Raw genomic sequence first — 19649 nt, 5'->3', positions numbered from 1 at the left:
AGCCAATTCAACTTAGCCCAGAGCAAAAGATCCCTGAGTTTGTTTGATTGATTGATTGATTGGCTGATTGATTGATTGACTCAGAGCTAATGTCAATTTCACAGAGTGACTGCTACTCACACTTTTGAAGGTCTTTTATATTCTTTATCATTAAGTTGCTATTATTGCAATGCTAGAAAAAGTATGTTGAGATTGTTAAACTCAAAGTGTGGTTCTAATCCGGTGTGATTTTTGTCCCGAGGGTCATTGATCACTGTCTGGAGCCAGCTTTACCTGTCACAGTGGAGAGAGGTGCATGGAGGTAATGTCTAAACACCCTACAATGCACAGGACACCCCAGGGCAGGCTCTGGCCAGAATGTCCATGGTGCAAAGATGGAGAAACCATGAGGTAAAGAATATCAGTATTTGAATCACAGCTGCATTCAAGTTCTGCCTTCAATCTTGTAACAACTTACATTTCTGCCAGCAATGTAACAGTACCCCTTGGCCCCTTGGCCACCAGTTTAAAAGTTCCAACCACAAAGAATGTAACAACTCTATATAGTTTTTGTTCCCCGGGCTGCTGGTGATAGAGATGTTTCTTACTGTTCTTAAACTATCCCTCAGGTTCAGTGAACTTCATATATTTGATGATCATTCTTACTGGGTTTTATTATTATATACCCATATGTTATTCTCCTTCTCAAGCTCTCTTTTATTTTTAAAACACTATCAGCATTTCAAATGATTTCTTCAGATCCTTATTTCTCAATTGACTTTTGGAACATATTTTGACCATAAAAATTTGACATTTTATTTAAATACATCTACCTGCTTACTTCTGAGTTTCTTGTTATATTTAAGTGGTGTTGTCCAACTGAAATTTTTGTGTGTAGTTTTCTTCATGTTCTAATATATGCTATGGTTACACCAATACTGAGGTCATAATCCTTTGAGTTTGAGTAAGATCCGGGAAAGGGGACCAATTTCATATTCTTCCAAATAGATATCCCTTTATGCCACCATTTATTTAGCAATTCAGCCTTTTCCAATGAAACTGAAATGCAATCTTGCCATGTAGTAAATGTCCTTATACATTGAGACCTAATTCCTGACACATACAACAAATAAAAACTGAGGACCCGTCATGGACCAGAACATTCGAGGGACATTACATGTTATTATATGTAATATAACATTACATGTTATATCCTTTCATATCTAGGTTTTTTCCAATTTAGTTATTTTTTTTAAGATTTTATTTATTTATTTGAGAGAGAGAATGAGATAGAAAGAGAGAGCATGGTGGGAGGGGTTCCGAGGGAGAAGCAGACTCACCGCTGAGCAAGGAGCCCGACGTGGGACTCGATCCCGGGACTCCAGGATCATGACCTGAGCCAAAGGCAGTCGCTCAACCAACTGAGCCACCCAGGCGCCCTCCAATTTAGTTATTAATCCATGTCGATATCATTGATGATTGCTATTTTATATCCCATTTCAATTTGTTTTGGTTTTTCATACAAATTCGCCTAGGACAGTTGTTTTGAAACTACTCATTTTACATTTTAACCTGGTTTTGTGATCCCTTCATATTTTTCATTCTCTAACTTTTCATATTCTTAGGTCTTTTTATATTAAGCACTTATATTCACATAACTTGGTGAAAAAAACAAAAGTAAACCAGGAAGGTGAAGTCCATGAATTTTGAATCATGTATCATAACAGTGAGGACAGAGCACAATGAAATAAATGTGTGTATGATATGAAGCCTGCAGACAGAATTATCTGAAGCAAATTATTTTTTTTGAGGCAAATTATTGAGTACAAAATGATTTAATTGTCATGGTGTGGACAGGATTACAGAGCATGGTCTGTGGACCCCTTTGCACCTTGGATGAAATCCAGTTTGAGGATTAGAGTGTTCCCTTTGGGTTTGTCAAAGGAGAGAACAATACCCAAAGCCCAAGAATATCAATAAAAAGATGCCACATAAGAGAAGGGAGAAAGGCACTAACCTCATCCCTTATCAGACCACATATAAAAGAATCGGCCAAATAATGATGCAGGAGGTACAGGAAAAATAAGTCTTCTATGCTTGATATAAAAAATGCCCAACTTTTGTTGTTTTATGTACACTTCCTTTTGTGAGGTGTTGGTTTAACCTTTGCTAATTTGGGGAGTGTACTATATATCTATATATTACACCCAATTAGAACCACACATTGAGTTTAACAATCTCAACATAATTCTTCTAACATTGCAGTAATGGCAATTTAATGGTAAAGAATATGAAAGACCCTCAAAAGTGTGAGTAGCAGACACTCTGTGAAATTGACATTAGCACTGAATAAATTAATCAATTATATATATGCATATATATACATATAAACATAAATATGTATATATGTATATATATTATTTGTCCATGGGAGGCTTAAGAATTGGCATTTCTGCACTTTACAGGAGAAAGATCACTTACCTGGCCTAGTTGGGTTGGATCCATTCCTAACATAACCAGGATGGTGAGGCTGAGAAAGACAGGGGAATAACACAACCCAGGAGGCCATGGTGTCCTGCATGCGTGTGACTTTAGAGTGTGAGCAGTCCCCACAACAGGGTGCCAGGGCTCATAACTTCCAAGGTGACACAACACAGGGGCCACTAAGAAGGGGATCTTGTTCAATTCATGGGATGCCTCTGCAACACGATGAATACAGTGGGAGAGGCAGTGTGCACAAGGAAGTCCCTGTGCCTTGAGGGTTCAGAGGTAGCAGAGAGGCCACTTCCCTCCTCAGCATGTCGGACAGCTTCTCTCCTCAGTCTCCTTCCTGTTCATTCCCCTTGCAGCGCTGGCTTTGCTTCTTTGACTTGAACCTTGGAAACAAGTAGCTCCCTCGACGCTTTTGCACTGGCCATTCCCTTTGCTGGGCGCACACTTCGCCCATATTCCTTCATCTACCCCTCTGTCTTACATGAGGTCTGTGTTCCAGTGTCACCTTGTTTGCAGAATGGCCTACATACCCATGAAAATAGCATGCCCTATTCACTCTCTGCTTTATCCCTGCTTTCCTTTTCTTCATACCACGTGCCACCACTTGAAATATTATTTAAATTTCTTATTTGTTAATGTATTCTTTCTCCATCATTGAATGATAGGGACTTTTGTTTTTTACCACCCCATACTCCTTGCCTACACAATGCCTAAAATGTAGACAGCACTTAATTTATTTTTCAGAAGCTTACAATAATTTTTAAATTAAAATTATAGAATACATGGCCTTCGGAAAAAAAGTGATTGGAACAAAAATTCCAAAACTATGGGGGTATAGAAGTTCCCCTAAAGTGGACCATATGTAAGCACAACATATTAAAGTGAATTTCTAGAACATAAAATTTAAAAAGTAGCATTTAAAAACTGAGCATAATACCAGATCGTGTGAAAATTACTCATGCTATTTGCTTCTGTCCTTGAAGTCACCTCCACCACATGGAACCAGGAAATGAAACACAAATTTCAAAGTTTCACCTTCTAGGACTATCAGAGGACCCAGAACTGCAGCCCCTCGTATTTGGGCTTTTCCTCTGCATGTACCTAATCACTGTGCTGGGGAACCTGCTCATCATCCTGGCCGTCAGCTCAGACTCCCACCTCCACACCCCCATGTACTTCCTTCTCGCCAACCTGTCCTCTGTAGACATCTGCTTCACCTCCACCACCATCCCCAAGATGCTATGGAACATCCAGACTCAGAGCAATGCCATAAGCTACGCAGGCTGCATCACACAGATTTATTTTCTCATACTCTTTGCTGGGTCAGAAATCTTTCTCCTGAGTGTGATGGCCTATGACCGGTTTGTGGCCATCTGCCACCCCCTGCACTACACAGTCATCATGAACCCCCAGCTCTGTGGACTGCTGGTTCTGGTGTCCTGGATCATGTCTATCCTGAATTCCTTGTTACATAGTTTAATGATGTTGCGGTTGTCCTTCTGTACACACTTCCAAGTCTCCCACCTCTTTTGTGAACTCATTCAGATGATCCAACTTGCCTGTTCTGACACCTTTCTTAATAACTTGGTGATGTATTTTGCACTTGCCCTGTTGTGTGGTGGTACTTTTGCTGGGATCCTTTATTCTTATTCTAAGATTCTTTCTGCCATATGTAGAATATCATCAGCTCAAGGCAAGTATAAAGCATTTTCCACCTGTGCATCTCACCTCTCCGTTGTCTCCTTGTTTTATTGTACATTGCTTGGTGTGTACCTTAGCGCTGCTGCTCCCCAGATCCCCCACTCAGGTACAGTGGTCTCTGTGATGTACACGGTGGTCACGCCCATGCTGAACCCCTTCATCTATACCCTGAGGAACAAAGACATAAAGAGGGCTCTGAAGGGAATCATTGGGGTTCCAGCGATGTAAGGGCCAGTCGTTCTGGGGCTGAAGAAGTGCCCATGATTGCAGGGCTCAGAGCCTGAGAGCCAGGATCTGCCATTCTTTGATCAGACTGTGGAGGTAGAAACATCTCCTTCTATATATTTCCTGGAATTTCCATTTGTTTGAATTCAACTTCTCCATACATTTAAAATAACTCATTTTATTAACCTTCTACTCTATCTGATATACAGACAGTTTTCCCCTTTGTCCATAATATACTTTTAAAAGTTTTTTCCAACCTTGATCAAAAATATTTGGAAATTCTCATTTATTTCACGGGGTACCATGGATTTCTTTCTTTTTTTTTTTTTTAATTTTTTAATGTTATGTTAGTCAGCATACAATACATCATTAGTTTTTGATGTGGTGATCCATGATCCATTGTTTTCCTATAACACCCAGTGCCCCATGCAGTACGTGCCCTCCCTAATACCCATCACTGGGCTAACCAAACCCCCCTCAAATCTCCCCTCTAAAACCCTGTTTGTTTCCCAGAGTCCATAGTCTCTCATGGTTCATCTCTCCCTCCGATTTCCTCCACTTCATTTTTCCCTTCCTTCTCCTAATGTCATCCATGCTGTTCCTTATGTTCCACAAATAAGTGAAACCATATGATAATTGACTTTCTCTGCTTGACTTATTTCACTTAGCATAATCTCCTCCAGTCCCATCCATGTTGATGTAAAAGTTGGGTATTCATCCTTTCTGATGGCTGAGTCATATTCCCTTGTATATATGGACCACATCTTCTTTATCCATTCATCTGTTGAAGGGCATCTGGGCTCTTTCCACAGTTTGGCTACTGTGGACATTGTTGCTATGAACCTTGGGGTGCATATGGCCCTTCTTTTCACTACATCTGTATCTTTGGGGTAAATACCCCAAAGACTGTCTTTTTTCCATTGCATATTTTTTTCCTGCTTTGTTGAAGATTATTTGACCATAGAGTTGAGGGTCCATATCTGGGTTCTCTATTCTGTTCCACTGGTCTATGTGTTTGTTTTTGTGCCAGTACCATGCTGTCTTGGTGATCACTGCTTTGTAAAAGAGCTTGAAATCAGGCAACGTGTTGCCCTTAGCTTCGTTTTTCTTTTTCAACATTTCCTTGGCGATTCGGGGTCTTTTCTGATCCCATACAAATTTTAGGATTGTTTGTTCCATCACTTTGAAAAATGTCATTGGAATTTCGATCAGGATGGCGTTGAAGGTATAGACTTCTGGGTAACACAGACATTTTAGCAATGCTTATACTTCCAATCCATGAGCGTGGAATGTTTTTTCCATCTTTTTGTGTCTTCTTCAATTTCTTTCATGAGTGTTCTGTAGTTCCTAGAGTATAGATCCTTTACCTCTTTGGTTAGGTTTATTCTGAGGTATATTATGGGTTTTGGTGCTATTGTAAATGGAATACAGCAACCTTTCCTGATTAAAATTCTTCAGAGTATAAGGATAGAGGGAACATTCCTCAAGTTCATAAAATCCATCTATGAAAAACCCACAGCGAATATCATCCTCAGTGGGGAAAAGCTGAGAGCCTGTCCCTTAAGATCAGGAACACGTCAAGGATGCCCACTCTCGCCACTATTGTTCAACATAGTACTAGAAGTCCTAGCAAAAGCAATCAGACAACAAAAAGAAATAAAAGGTATTCAAACTGGTAAAGAAGAAGACAAACTCTCTCTTTTCACAGATGACATGCTACTTTATGTGGAAAACCCAAAGGACTCCACCCCCAAATTACTAGAACTCATACAGCAATTCAGTAATGTGGCAGGATACAAAATCAATGCACAGAAATCAGTTACTTTCTTATATACTAACAATACAACTGTAGAAAGAGAAATTAGAGAAACGATTCCATTTATAAAAGCTCTTTTATTTTTCTTAATGTAGACATTTATAGATATAAACTTCCCTCTTAGAGTTTCTTTTGCAAAATCCCATAAGTTTTGATAGGCTGTGTTTCCATTTTCATTTGATTAAAGATTTTTAAATTTCCTTTTTGGTTCCCTCTTTCACCCACCAGCTGTTCATGAGTGTGTGGTTTAATTCCCACATACTTGTGAACATCTCGGATGTCTGCACCCTTAAATTCATTGTGGCATTATTTGCAATAATCAAGATATGGAAACAACTGAGTATCCATCGACAGATGAATTAATGATGATGGCATACTTATGCAGTGGAACCCAGCAATAAAAAAGGAAGACATCCTTTCCTTTCATATAACATGGATGGCCCCTGAGGGCATTATGCTAAGTGAAACAATCAGACAGAGAAAGACCAGTACTGTATGATCTCACTTATATGTGAAATACAAAAATCTGAACTCATAGAAACAGAGAGTAGGTTGATGTTTTCCTATGGTTGGGGTTTGAGGAAATGAGAAGATGCTGGTGAAAGCCTACAAACCTTTAGTTATAAGATGAATGAGTTCTGGGAAGGTAATGTACAGCATGGTCATTATGGTTAACTTTATTGCATTGTATACGTGAATGTTGCTGACAGAGTACATTGTAAATGTTCTTACAATAAAAAGAAATGATAACTTTGTGAAATGATGGATGTGTTCACTAATGTATTCTGGTGATCTTTCACAATGTACATGTATATGAAATCACCAAGTGGTAGGCTTAAACTTCCAGAATTTTACATGTCAGTTATTTTTCAATAAAAATGGAAAAAGGAAGGGTAGGGAGATGGGGTATTTGGGTGATGGGCATTAAGGAGGGCACATGATGTGATGAGCACTGGGTGTTATATACAACTGATGAATTATTGAACTCTACATCTGAGACTAATGATGTACTATATGTGGGCTAATTGAATTTAAACTAAAAAAAACTGGAAAAATGAAGAAAAAATCTCCTATGTCTCTGTCTTCCTCCTTGCATTTCAAATGTCACCTCCTTCCAGCAGAACCCTCTCCATAAAAAAAGTGCTAGAATGAAAACCATTATGAATATGTCAATGGAAAGGTCAATCAATAGGAAAACAGTACGTACATAAGGATGCCATGAAGATGGCATCAGTGAGGGGGTGAGGAAAGATGGCGGAGGAGTAGGGGACCCCATTTCAACTGGTCCCTGGAATTGAGCTGGATATCTACCAGACCACTCTGAGCACCCACGAAATCAGCCTGAGATATAAGAAGATCCGGATCTCTACAGAATATCATGGGCGGTTGGTTTCAAGGTATGAAGCAGGGACCCGTGATTCCGCGGGCAGATATCGGAGGATAAATAGCAGCGGGAGAGAGCCTGGCTGTGGGGATCCTACAACACCGGTGTGCGACAGCCTCGCACGCTGGGGACAGGGCACAGACTCACAGACCGGTAGAAGCGGGGAAAGGACTTTAGGGCAGCCCCTGGGGCGGAAACCCGGAGTGGTGGGGTCGCGCGTGGGAACTGGGAGTGGTTGGCGGTTTTAGAAGCACAAAGGGCAGAGACGTGCCCCAACCTGGAGGCAGAACTGGGGGCACTGTGGAGGGGTACACAACCCAGGATGCTACAGTTTATAGCAGCACGGACAGAAACGGAGACAGTGTGGCCTGGAGAGCTCACTGAAGAACAGACTGTGATCTCTACTCTGAAGCAGAGGGTTGGAAACGGTCTCTTCTGCTCTGACTCGCAGAAGAGACACGGAAAGCCATCAGGGAAAGCCACCAGAGAAAAAAAGCCCCCAAAACTGATTCCCACTGAGCCCATCCCCAAACACAGGGAGGCAGGGCAACTCCCCCCCAAACAGGGTTGCCTGAGTAACAGCGTGGCAGGCCCCTCCCCCAGAAGACAGGCTGGGAAAACAAGAGGCCAACAACTCTAAGGTCCCTAGAAAACAGGTGCATCTTGCTTGGGTTCCAGTCAATAATCTGGACTCTATACATTCCCTCAAACACCCATCAACAGAATGACTAGGAGGAGGAATCCCCAAAATAGAAAAGACTCAGAGATTATGACTTAGGCCGCAGATTTACAAATGGATGCAGATATAACCAAGATGTCGGAGATGGAATTCAGGCTAGCAATTGTGAAGACAATAGCTGGAATGGAGAAATCAATTAATGGCAACATAGAGTCTCTAAGGGCAGAAATGAAAGCTGAACTGGCAGAACTTAAAAATGCTATCAATGAGATCCAATCCAATCTAGATAATCTAGCAGCTAGGGTAAGTGAGGCAGAAGAATGAATAAGCGACCTGGAAGACAATATAATAGATAAAAAGGGAAAAGAGGAGGCCAGGGAAAAACAACTCAGAATCCATGAAAATAGAATCAGAGAAATAAGTGACACCATGAAGCATTCCAATGTCAGAATAATTGGAATCCCGGAGGGAGTGGAGAGAGAGAGAGGACTAGAAGATATATTTGAGCAAATCGTAGCTGAGAACTTCCCTAATCTGGGGAATGAAACAAACATTCGCGTCCTAGAGGCAGAGAGGACCCCTCCCAAGATCAAGGAAAACAGGTCAACACCCCGGCATGTACTAGTAAAACTTGCAAATCTTAGAACCAAGGAAACCATCTTAAGGGCAGTTAGGGGGAAGAGATTCCTTAAGTACACAGGGAAGAACATCAGAATAATGTCAGATCTATCCACAGAGACCTGGCAAGCCAGAAAGGCCTGGCAAGACATATTCAGAGTACTAAATGAGAACATGCAGCCAAGAATACTTTATCCGGCAAGGCTGTCATTTAGAATGGATGGAGAGATGCAGAGCTTCCACGACTGGCAGAAACTGAAAGAATATGTGACACTAAGCTGGCCCTGCAAGAAATAGTAAGAGGGGCTCTATAAAAGGAGAAAGACCCCAAGAGTGATATACAAGAGAAATTTACAGGGACAATCTATAAAAACAATGTCTTCCCAGGCAACATAATGACAATTAATTCATATCTTTCAATAATCACTCTCAATGTGAATGGCCTAAATGATCCCATAAAATGGCACAGGGTTGCAGATTGGATAAAAAGACAGGATCCGTCCATATGCTGCCTACAAGAGACTCATTTTTCACCTAAATATACATCCAGACTGAAAGTGAAGGGATGGAGATCCATCTTCCATGCCAGCGGATCTCAAAAGAAAGCTGGGGTAGCAATTCTTATATCAGACAAATTCGATTTTAAAGTCTGTAATTAGAGACACAGAAGGACACTATATCATTCTTAAAGGGTCTAGCCAACAAGAAGATCTAATAATTGTAAATATCTATGCCCCCAACATGGGAGCAGCCATCTACATAAGCCAACTGTTAATCAAAATGAAGAGTCATATCGATAACAATACATTAATTGGAGGAGACCTCAATATTCCACTCTAAGCAATGGACAGATCATCTAAGCAGAAAATCAACAAGGAAACAAGAGCTTTGAATGATACACTGGACCAGATGGACCTCATAGATATATACAGAACATTCCACCCTAAAACAACAGAATACTCATTCTTCTCAAGTGCACATGGAACTTTCTCCAGAATAGACCAAATACTGGGTCACAAATCAGGTCTCAATCGATACTAAAAGATTGAGATTATTTCCTGCATATTCTCAGACCACAATGCTTTAAAACTGGAACTCAATCACAAGAAAAAATTGGCAGAAACTCAAACACTTGGAAGCTAAAGACCACTCTGCTCAAGAATGTTTGGGCCAAGCAGGAAATCAAAGAAGAACTTAAACAATTCATGGAAATCAATGAGAATGAAAACACATTGGTCCAAAACCTATGGGATACTGCAAAGGCGGTCCTAAGGGGGAAATACATAGCCATCCAAACCTCACTCCAAAAAATAGAAAAATCCCGAATTCACCAACTAACTCTACACCTTAAAGAACTAGAGAAAAAGCAACAAACGATGCCTAAGCCACACATTAGAAGAGAAATAATTAAAATTAGAGGAGACATCAATGAATTAGAAATCAGAAACACAGTAGATCAGATCAACGAAACTCGAGGTTGGTTCTTTGAAAGAATTAATAAGATCGATAAACCACTGGCCAGACTTATCCAAAAGAAGAGAAAGGACCCAAATTAATAAAATTATGAATGAAAGGGGAGAGATCACAACTAACACCAAGGAAATAGAAACAATTATTAAAAATTATTATCAACAACATTATGCCAATAAACTGAGCAATCTGGATGAAATGAAGGCCTTCCTGGAAACCTATAAGCTGCCAACTCCAAAACAGGAAGAAATTGACAACCTGAATAGGCCAATAACCAATAAGGAGATTGAAGCAGTGATCAAAAACCTCCCAAAACACGAGTCCAGGACTGGATGGATTCCCTGGGGGAATTCTACCAAACATTCAAAGAAGAAATAATACCATTCTACTGAAGCTGTTTCAAAAAATAGAATCAGAAGGAAAACTTCCAAACTCATTCTATGAGGCCAGAATTACCTAAATACCCGAACCGGGCAAAAACCCCATCAAAAAGGAGAATTTCAGACCAATATCCCCAATGAATATGGATTCCAAAATCCTAGCTAATAGGATCCAACAACACATTAAAAGGATCATCCAACATGACCAAGTGGGATTTATCCCTGGGATGCAATGGTGGTTCAACATTCGCAAACCAATCAGTGTGATAGAACACATTAATAAGAGGAGGGAGAAGAACCGTATGGTCTTCTCAATTGATGCAGAAAAAACATTTGACAAAATACAACATCCTTTCGTGACTAAAACTCTTCAGAGTATAGGGATAGAGGGAACATTCCTCAAGTTCATAAAATCCATCTATGAAAAACCCACAGCAAATATCATCCTCAATGGGGAAAAGCTGAGAGCCTTTCCCTTAAGATCAGGAACTTGTCAAGGGTGTCCACCCTCGCCACTATTGTTCAACATAGTACTAGAAGTCCTAGCAACAGCAATCAGACAACAAAAAGAAATAAAAGGTATTCAAATTGGCAAAGAAGAAGTCAAACTCTCTCTTTTTGCAGATGACATGCTACTTTATGTGGAAAACCCAAAAGACTCCACCCCCAAATTACTAGAACTCATACAGCAATTCAGTAATGTGTCAGGATACAAAATCAATGCACAGAAATCAGTTGCTTTCTTATACACTAACAATGCAACTATAGAAAGAGAAATTAGAGAAACTATTCCATTTACAATAGCACCAAAAACCATAAGATACCTCGGAATAAACCTAACCAAAGAGGTAAAGGATCTATACTCTAGGAACTACAGAACACTCATGAAAGAAATTGAAGAAGACACAAAAAGATGGAAAAACATTCCATGCTCATGGATCAGAATAAACATTGTTAAAATGTCTATGCTACCCAGAGCAATCTATACCTTCAACGCCATCCTGATCAAAATTCCAATGACATTTTTCAAAGTCTGGAACAAACAATCCTAAAATTTGTATGGAATCAGAAAAGACCCCGAATCTCCAAGGAAATGTTGAAAAAGAAAAAACAAAGCTGGGGGCATCACGTTGCCCGATTTCAACCTATATTACAAAGCAGTGATCACCAAGACAGCATGGCACTGGCACAAAAACAGACACATAGACCGATGGAACAGAATAGAGAACCCAGATATGGACCCTCAACTCTATGGTCAAATAATGTTTGACAAAGCAGGAAAAAACATGGAATGGAAAAAAGACAGTCTCTTCAATAAATGGTGCTGGGAAAATTGGATAGCCACATGCAGAAGAATGAAACTCGACCATTCTCTAACACCATACACAAAGATAAACTCAAAATGGATGAAAGACCTCCATGTGAGACAGGAATCCATCAAAATCCTAGAGGAGAACATAGGCGGTAACCTCTTTGACATCACCCACAGCAACTTCTTTCAAGATACATCTCCAAAGGCTAGTGAAACAAAAGCAAAAATGAACTTTTGGGACTTCATCAAGATAAAAAGCTTCTGCGCAGCAAAGGAAACAGTCAACAAAACAAAGAGGCAACCCACAGAATGGGAGAAGGTGTTTGCAAATGACACTACAGATAAAGGGCTGGTATTCAAGATCTACAAAGAACTTCTCAAACTCAACACCCAAAAAACAGACAATCAAGTCAAAAAATGGGCAGAAGATATGAAAAGGCAGTTCTCTGAAGAAGGCATAGAAATGGCTAACAGACACATGAAAAAATGTTCATCATCATTAGCCATCAGGGAAATTCAATCGAAACCACATTGAGATAGCACCATACACCAGTTAGAATGGCAAAAATGGACAGGGCAAGAAACAACAAATGTTGGAGAGGTTGTGGAGAAACGGGAACCCTCTTACACTGTTGGTGGGAATGCAAGTTGGTACAGCCACTTTGGAAAACAGTGTGGAGGTGCCTCAAAAAACTAAAAATAGAGATACCCTATGACCCAGCAATTGCACTCTTGGGTATTTACCCCAAAGGTACGGATGTAGTGAAAAGACGGGCCATATGCACCCCAATGTTCATAACAGCAATGTCCACAATAGCCAAACTGTGGAAAGAGCCGAGATGCCCTTCACCAGATGAATGGATAAAGAAGATGTGGTCCATATATACAATGGAATATTGCTCAGCCACCAGAAAGGATGAATACCCAACTTTTGCATCAACATGGGTGGGACTGGAGGAGATGATGCTAAGTGAAATAAGTCAAGCAGAGAAAGTCAATTATCATATGGTTTCACTTATTTGTGGAACATAAGGAACAGCAGGGAGGACATTAGGAGAAGGAAGGGAAAAATGGGGGGTGGGAATGGGAGGGAGAGATGAACCATGAGAGACTATGGACTCTGAGACACAAAAAGGGTTTTAGAGGGGAGGGGGGATGGGTTAGCCCAGTGATGGGTATCAAGGAGGGCATGTACTGCATGGAGCACTAAGTGTATATGAAAACAACAAATTGTGGATCACTACATCAAAAACTAACGATGTATTGTATGGTGATTAACATAACATAATAAAATTAAATTAAAAAAATAAAAGAAAACAGAAAAAAAAAGAAAAAGAAAAGAGCCTAAGTGAATAACCTAACTGTTCAAATGATGCAAAGACCTAGAAAGAGAACAACAAAATAAGTCCCAAGCAGCAGAGGAAAAGAAATAAGAAATATCAGAGCATACAGAAAACCAATAGAAAAGATTCACAAAGCTAGGAGATAATTTTTGAAAAGCTAAGCAAAATTGACAAACCATTTGTTAGAGCAAAAAAAAGGGGGGGTGGGGGAGAAGATGCAAATAAATAAAATCAGCAGCAAAACATCATAAGTAAAGAATTGAATGACAGAGTGAAAACACTTACTGTTCACTCACACTATAACATTCCTAACAATATTTTTACAGAGAGAGATATCAATTTTATGGCAATGGAAGGAGTAATATTTGTAGGCAGCACTGGAAATTTTCATATGGAACAGCAAAATCATCCAATTTAATAATATAAAACCTGCAACCACATTCTTCACTTCAATCAATAGAACCCTTTAAACATGGACACCAAGCATCCTACACTTCAATGAGTAGATGTACATCATCAAAAGCACATTTTCTACAAAGAACTAGGGTGTGATTAAAAATTTTGCTTCATCCTATTCCACGTTTTCTCTGACACTGAGCCCATATGAAGTCACTTGATTTATGCAAAATTTGTCTTTCTGTAGATTACACTTGGATTGTGATTTTCATAAGCAATTTTTGCCTTACTATTCTGTGCCAGGGATACTATGGCTGCTGAGCTGATATGAGAACAGGATCCTAATGAGGATCGTAAAGCCCCATGACTAGCTACAAAACAAACTCGTAGGTTAAAGTCTATATTATCAGGAAGAGCATTTAAGGTAGTAGTGTAGAAAGGAATGGCAGACACAGAGTGAAAAACTGTGATCTCAGAATTTCCTGTACAATAAAATTATAAAAATAGCCTCAGTTGCAAAATATCGTTTATTCCATAAAACTAGTACAGTTCATCACTCCATAAGGCAAATGGAAATCTCCAAATTGTTTCAGATGCAGGTTTGGAACTGATTTGGAAATTAAGAAAACAAAAAAGAAAAAATTGTTGGCTATCAAAAGGAGCAGAAAGTTTAATAAAGCAGTTGAACTTTAGAAACGATGACATTCCAGGATACAAATAGAGGGATTAAGTTCTTATTTCATGATCCGATTAAAGAATCACAATTTCTGGCTGGTAGGCATTAGCCTGCAATAACAGGTACTTTGGGGGGGGGGGGAATGGGCCTTTTATGGTTTCCCTCTGAAAAATACATTTAGGGCCCCCTTTATGTCTCTGTTCCTTGGCTGTAGATGAAGGGGTTCAGCATGGGCGTCACCACCGTGTACATCACCGAGGCTACTGCACTTGAGTGGGAGCTCTGGGGAGCAGCAGAGCTTAGGTACACTCCTAAGCCTGTACAATAAAATAAGGAGACAACGGAGAGGTGAGATGCACAGGTGGAAAACGCTTTGTACTTCCCCTGAGCTGATGAGATCCCACATATGGAGGAAACTATCTTAGAGTAAGAATAAAGGACACCAGCCAGAGGAGCAGCAACCAGCAGCACAGTTGTGAAATACATCACCATGTCATTAAGAAAGGTGTCAGAACAGGCAAGCTGGATGATCTGATTGAGTTCACAGAAAAAGTGGGGGGATTTCCAAGACTGTGCAGAAGAATAGCTGCAACGCCATAAACGTTTGTAACAAGGAATGCAGAACACTCATGATCCAGGACACCAGAACCAGCAGTCCACAGAGCTGGGGGTTCATGGTGACCATGTAGTGTAGGGGGTGACAGATGGTCACAAAGCAGTTGTAAGCCATCACAGTCAGGAAAAAATTGTCCAAACCTACAAAAAGTGTGAAAAAGTCCATCTGCATGATGCAGCTTTCATAAGTTATGGTTTTTCTCTGTGTTTGTATATTTACCAGCATCTTGGGGGCAGTGGTGGAGGTGAAACAGATGTCTACAAGGGACAGGTTGGCAAGGAAGAAGTACATGGGGGTGTGGAGATGGGAGTCTGAGCTGATGGCCAGGAAAATGAGCAGGTTCCCAAGTATGGTGACCAGGTACATGGACAGGAACAGCCCAAAGAGGAAGCGTTGCAATTCTGGTTCCTCTGAAAATCCCAGAAAAAGAAATTCTGAAATTCACGTATCATTCTTCATTTCCATGTCATCGATGTGACCACCAAAATAAAAGAGAAAGAGCGTGACACAATCATGCATTATTAACCTGGCAAGTACATTATTGTTTATATTCTGCACTGGATACAAAGCCAACCCTCAAAAAGCAGGGAACAGTCTGAAAAGGAAATAAAATAATTCCATCTATGTGACATCCAAACGAATAAGACTATCACCTCACACCAGTCAGAATGGCTACTATAAAAAGACAAGAAGTGACAAGTGTTGCGGAGGATGTGGAGAGGAGGGAACCCTTGTTCATTGTTGGTGGGAATGCAAACTGGTGCCGCCACTGTGCAAAACACTATGAAGATTCCTCAAAAAGTTAAAAATAGGAATACCACATGATCAAGTAATTCCACTTCCCAAAGGAGACAAAAGCACTGATTTGAAAATATATATGCACCCAATGTGTATTGCAGCATTGTTTACAATAACCAAGATACAGAGGAGCCCAAGTGTCCATCGATAGATGAATGGATAAAGACGATTTGTATATATGTGTATACACATGTATGTATTGGAATATTACTCACACATAAAATAGAATGAGATTTTGCCATTTGCAACAACATGGATGGATCTAGAGGGTATAATGCTAAGTGAAATAAGTCAGTCATAGAAAGACAAATACCATACGATTTTACTCATATTTGATATTTAAGAAATAAAATAAATGAACAAAGAAAAAAAGAGGCAAACGAAAAAACAGACTCTTAACTATAGAGAACAAATTGCTGGTTACCAGAGGGAAGGTGGGTGGGGGTATGGGTGAAACAGGTGAAGGGAATCAAAAGTACACTCGTCATGATGAGTGCTGAGTAATGTGTACAACTGCTGAATCACTATATTGTACACTTGAAACTAATAAAACATTGCATGTCCATTATACAGAAATTTTAAAATAAATTTAAAAAATACAAAAGTCCCTGAAAGTCTTTATAATTATCAGAAAAATCCTCCAAGTAAAAAAATAAAACAAATAAAATCTGCAGACAAAACTATCTTAATTAAGGCAAGAAACTGAGAAGGAAGAAGTTACACATTAACTAATAGAATTTAAAACATTTCCATGACCAAAATATCTCCATAGAATTCAATAGAGAAGCAATCATCTGTAAGGACACTTGTGTGGCTCAATTGGTTCAGTGTGCAACTCTTGATTTCAGATCAGGTCATGATCTCAGGGTTGTGAGATCAAGCCCCAGGCCAAGCTCTGTACTGGCGTGGAACCTGCCTAAGATTCTCTCTCCTTGTCCCTCTACCCCTCCCTGCTAGCACTCTCTCTCTCAAAATAAAAAAGAGAGAGAGAGAGAAACAATAATCTGTAAAAATCATTTGAGATGCTGACACCTGTAGAAAATGGGCATATAATATATGGGCATATAATAATAATGGGCAAATCAAAATGGTGACCAAATATATGAATTTTGCTCAAATACACTAATCGTTTATGAAAACAACATGAAATCTCTTCCACACCCATCAGTCTGTCAAAAAGTTTAAAGAGTTACCACATCAATTAGGATTGGAACTTTTAAACAGGTAGCAAAGAGGTACTTTTTAATTTTTATTGCAGAAATATGATGTGCTATAACATTTGGTGGAAATAATCTGAAAACAGCTATAAGTATTAAAAATATAGATATGCATTATTTACCTCAGGGTTTCTCAATCTCAGCACTATTGACATTCTGGCCCAGATCATTCTCTGAGGTGGGGTTTGTCCTGGGCATTATAGGATGTTTAGAGCACCCCTGGCCTCTAGTGACACCTCCCCAATCTGACAGCCTAAAATGTCTCTGGACATTTCTCCATGTCCCCTGGAGGACAAAATTGCCCCTGGTGGAGAACCAGCATTTTAACTCAATCTCAAAATATTTTTGTATGATTGATATAATAGCAATTTAATGAGAAAGAATATGAAAAGTCCTCAAAAGTATAAATGACACACCCTGAAATACTAAGCAATCACTGAAATAATGAATTAGCATTATACTGGTTGTGGAGGTACGTCTGTAAGGTATTATTGAGGGAGACAAGTTATAAAAAAAAAGACTGCAACTGAGTTAAAGACCATTTACAATGAGCATAAGATTCTTTGTATATCTGTATATGAATTTATGTGTATGAATATTTGTGTGTGCATAATATAGAAGCTTAAATTTTAACTGGGTGATGGGTATTAAGGAGGCAACATGTGATGAGCACTGGGTGTTGTACACAACTAATGAATCTTTGAACACTACATCAAAAACTAATGATGTACTATATGTTGGCTAACTGAACATAATAAAAAAAAGAAACAGAGAGCTTATGGAACAAAGAATAGCAGTGAGAGTGAGGTTAGGTTAGGCACAGAGCTGTTTCAAACAACTGTCTGAAACACAATGACAATCTAAAACTAATTTTATAAAATACTACTAATGTAATGACATCGATGTGAGTCACTAACTTGAGATTAAAGTGCTAAAGGCTTACATTTAGATACCACCTTACACCAGTTAGAATGGCAAAAAATGGACAAGGCAAGAAACAACAAATGTTGGAGAGGTTGTGGAGAAAGGGGAACCCTCTTACACTGTTGGTGGGAATGCAAGTTGGTACAGCCACTTTGGAAAACAGTGTGGAGGTGCCTCACAAAATTAAAAATAGAGCTACCCTATGGCCCAGACTTTGCACTCCTGGGTATTTACCCCAAAGATACAGATGTAGTGAAAAGAAGGGCCACATGCACCCCAATGTTCATAGCAGCAATGTCCACAATAGCCAAACTGTGGAAAGAGCTGAGATGCCCTTCAACAGATGAACGGATAAAGAAGATGTGGTCCATATATACAATGGCATATTGCTCAGCCATCAGAAAGGATGAATACCCACCATTTGCATCGACATGGATGGAACTGGAGGGGATTATGCCAAGTGAAATAAGTCAAGCAGAGAAAGACAATTATCATATGGTTTCACTTATATGTGCAACATAAGCATGGAGGACATTAGGAGAAGGAAGGGGAAAATGAAGGGGGGCGAATCAGAGGGGGAGACAAACCATGAGAGACTATTGACTACTGGAAACAAACTGAGGGTTTCAGAGGGGAGGAGGTGAGGGGATGGTTTAGCCCAGTGATGGGTATTAAGGAAGGCACGTATTGCATGGAACACTGGGTGTTATACACAAACAATGACCCATGGAACACTACATCAAAAACTAATGATGTACTGTATGGTGACTAACGTAACATTAAAATAATAAAATAAAATAAAACAAAAGTTGCTGTGTCCAATGTCAAAGAGGTTGCTGCCTGTGTTCTCCTCTAGGATTTTGATGGATTCCTGTCTCACATTTAGGTCTTTCATCCATTTTGAGTCTGTTTTTGGATATGGTATAAGGAAATGGTCCAGCTTCATTCTTCTGCATGTGGCTGTCCAATTTTCCCAACACCATTTGTTGAAGAGACTGTCTTTTTTCCATTGGATATTCTTTCCTGCTTTGTCAAAGATTAGTTGACCATAGGGTTGAGGGTCCATTTCTAGAGTGTCTATTCTGTTCCATTGATCTATGTGTCTGTTTTTGTGCCAGTACCATACTGTCTTGATGACTGCATCTTTGTAATAGAGCTTGAAGTCTGGAATGGTGATGCCAACAGTTTTGGTTTGCTTTTTCAACATTCCTTTGGTTATTAAGGATCTTTTCTGGTTCCATACAAATTTTAGGATTATTTGTTCCAATTCTGTGAAAAAAGTTGATGGTATTTTGATAGGGATTGCTTTAAATGTGTAGATTGCTCTGTGTAACATAGACATTTTAACAATACTTGTTCTTCCTTGTCTGCCACTCCCTCTGCTTGTGCTCTCTTGCTCTGAGAAATAAACAATATTTGTTCTTCCAATCCCCGAGCATGGAAAATTTTTCTATTTCTTTGTGTCTCCTTCAATTACTTTCATGTGTATTCAAAGGATCTGAGTACAGATCCTTTGCCCCTTTGGTTAGGTTTATTCCTAGGTATCTTATGGGTTTTGGTGCTATTATAAATGGAATCAATTCCTTAATTTCTTTTTCTACAGTTACATTGTTAGTGTATAG

At 39.5% G+C, this 19649-nt stretch overlaps 1 protein-coding gene and 1 pseudogene across 2 annotated transcripts; one reads left to right on the top strand and one right to left on the bottom strand.

Moving 5' to 3' along the window:
* The first annotated feature begins 1183 nt into the window (after positions 1-1183).
* On the top strand, positions 1184-14334 carry LOC148165145 (olfactory receptor-like protein OLF4). Of its 2 annotated transcripts, none has more exons than XM_088022347.1 (2): positions 1184-1206; positions 3456-4401. In XM_088022347.1, the coding sequence occupies exons 1-2, from the start codon at positions 1184-1186 to the stop codon at positions 4399-4401; spliced, it is 969 nt and encodes a 322-aa protein (XP_087878473.1). The 2 variants fall into 2 exon arrangements, with proteins under 2 accessions (XP_087878473.1, XP_087878476.1); XM_088022350.1 differs by lacking the exon at positions 1184-1206 and adding an exon at positions 14298-14334 and having other exon boundaries at positions 3469-4370.
* A 289-nt stretch (positions 14335-14623) lies between these two features.
* Positions 14624-15607, bottom strand: LOC148165144 (olfactory receptor-like protein OLF4; annotated as a pseudogene).
* Between the last annotated feature and the right edge of the window lie 4042 nt (positions 15608-19649).

This window comes from Eumetopias jubatus, unplaced genomic scaffold (assembly GCF_037043125.1).
Source record: "Eumetopias jubatus isolate StellerSeaLion01/CBP00866 unplaced genomic scaffold, mEumJub1_p1.0 scaffold_1, whole genome shotgun sequence".
NCBI lineage: Eukaryota > Metazoa > Chordata > Mammalia > Carnivora > Otariidae > Eumetopias > Eumetopias jubatus.
The sequence above is the reverse complement of the archived record's forward strand: the minus strand, read 5'-3'. Positions and strand labels throughout refer to the sequence as shown.

What these genes read in the sequence shown, in the direction of transcription:
- LOC148165145 (XM_088022347.1), top strand. Translation starts at nt 1,184, where the DNA reads ATGTTATATCCTTTCATATCTAG. An exon ending in TTATATCCTTTCATATCTAG is followed by an intron (nt 1,207 to 3,455) that starts GTTTTTTCCAAT and finishes CTGTCCTTGAAG; the next exon opens with TCACCTCCACCACATGGAAC.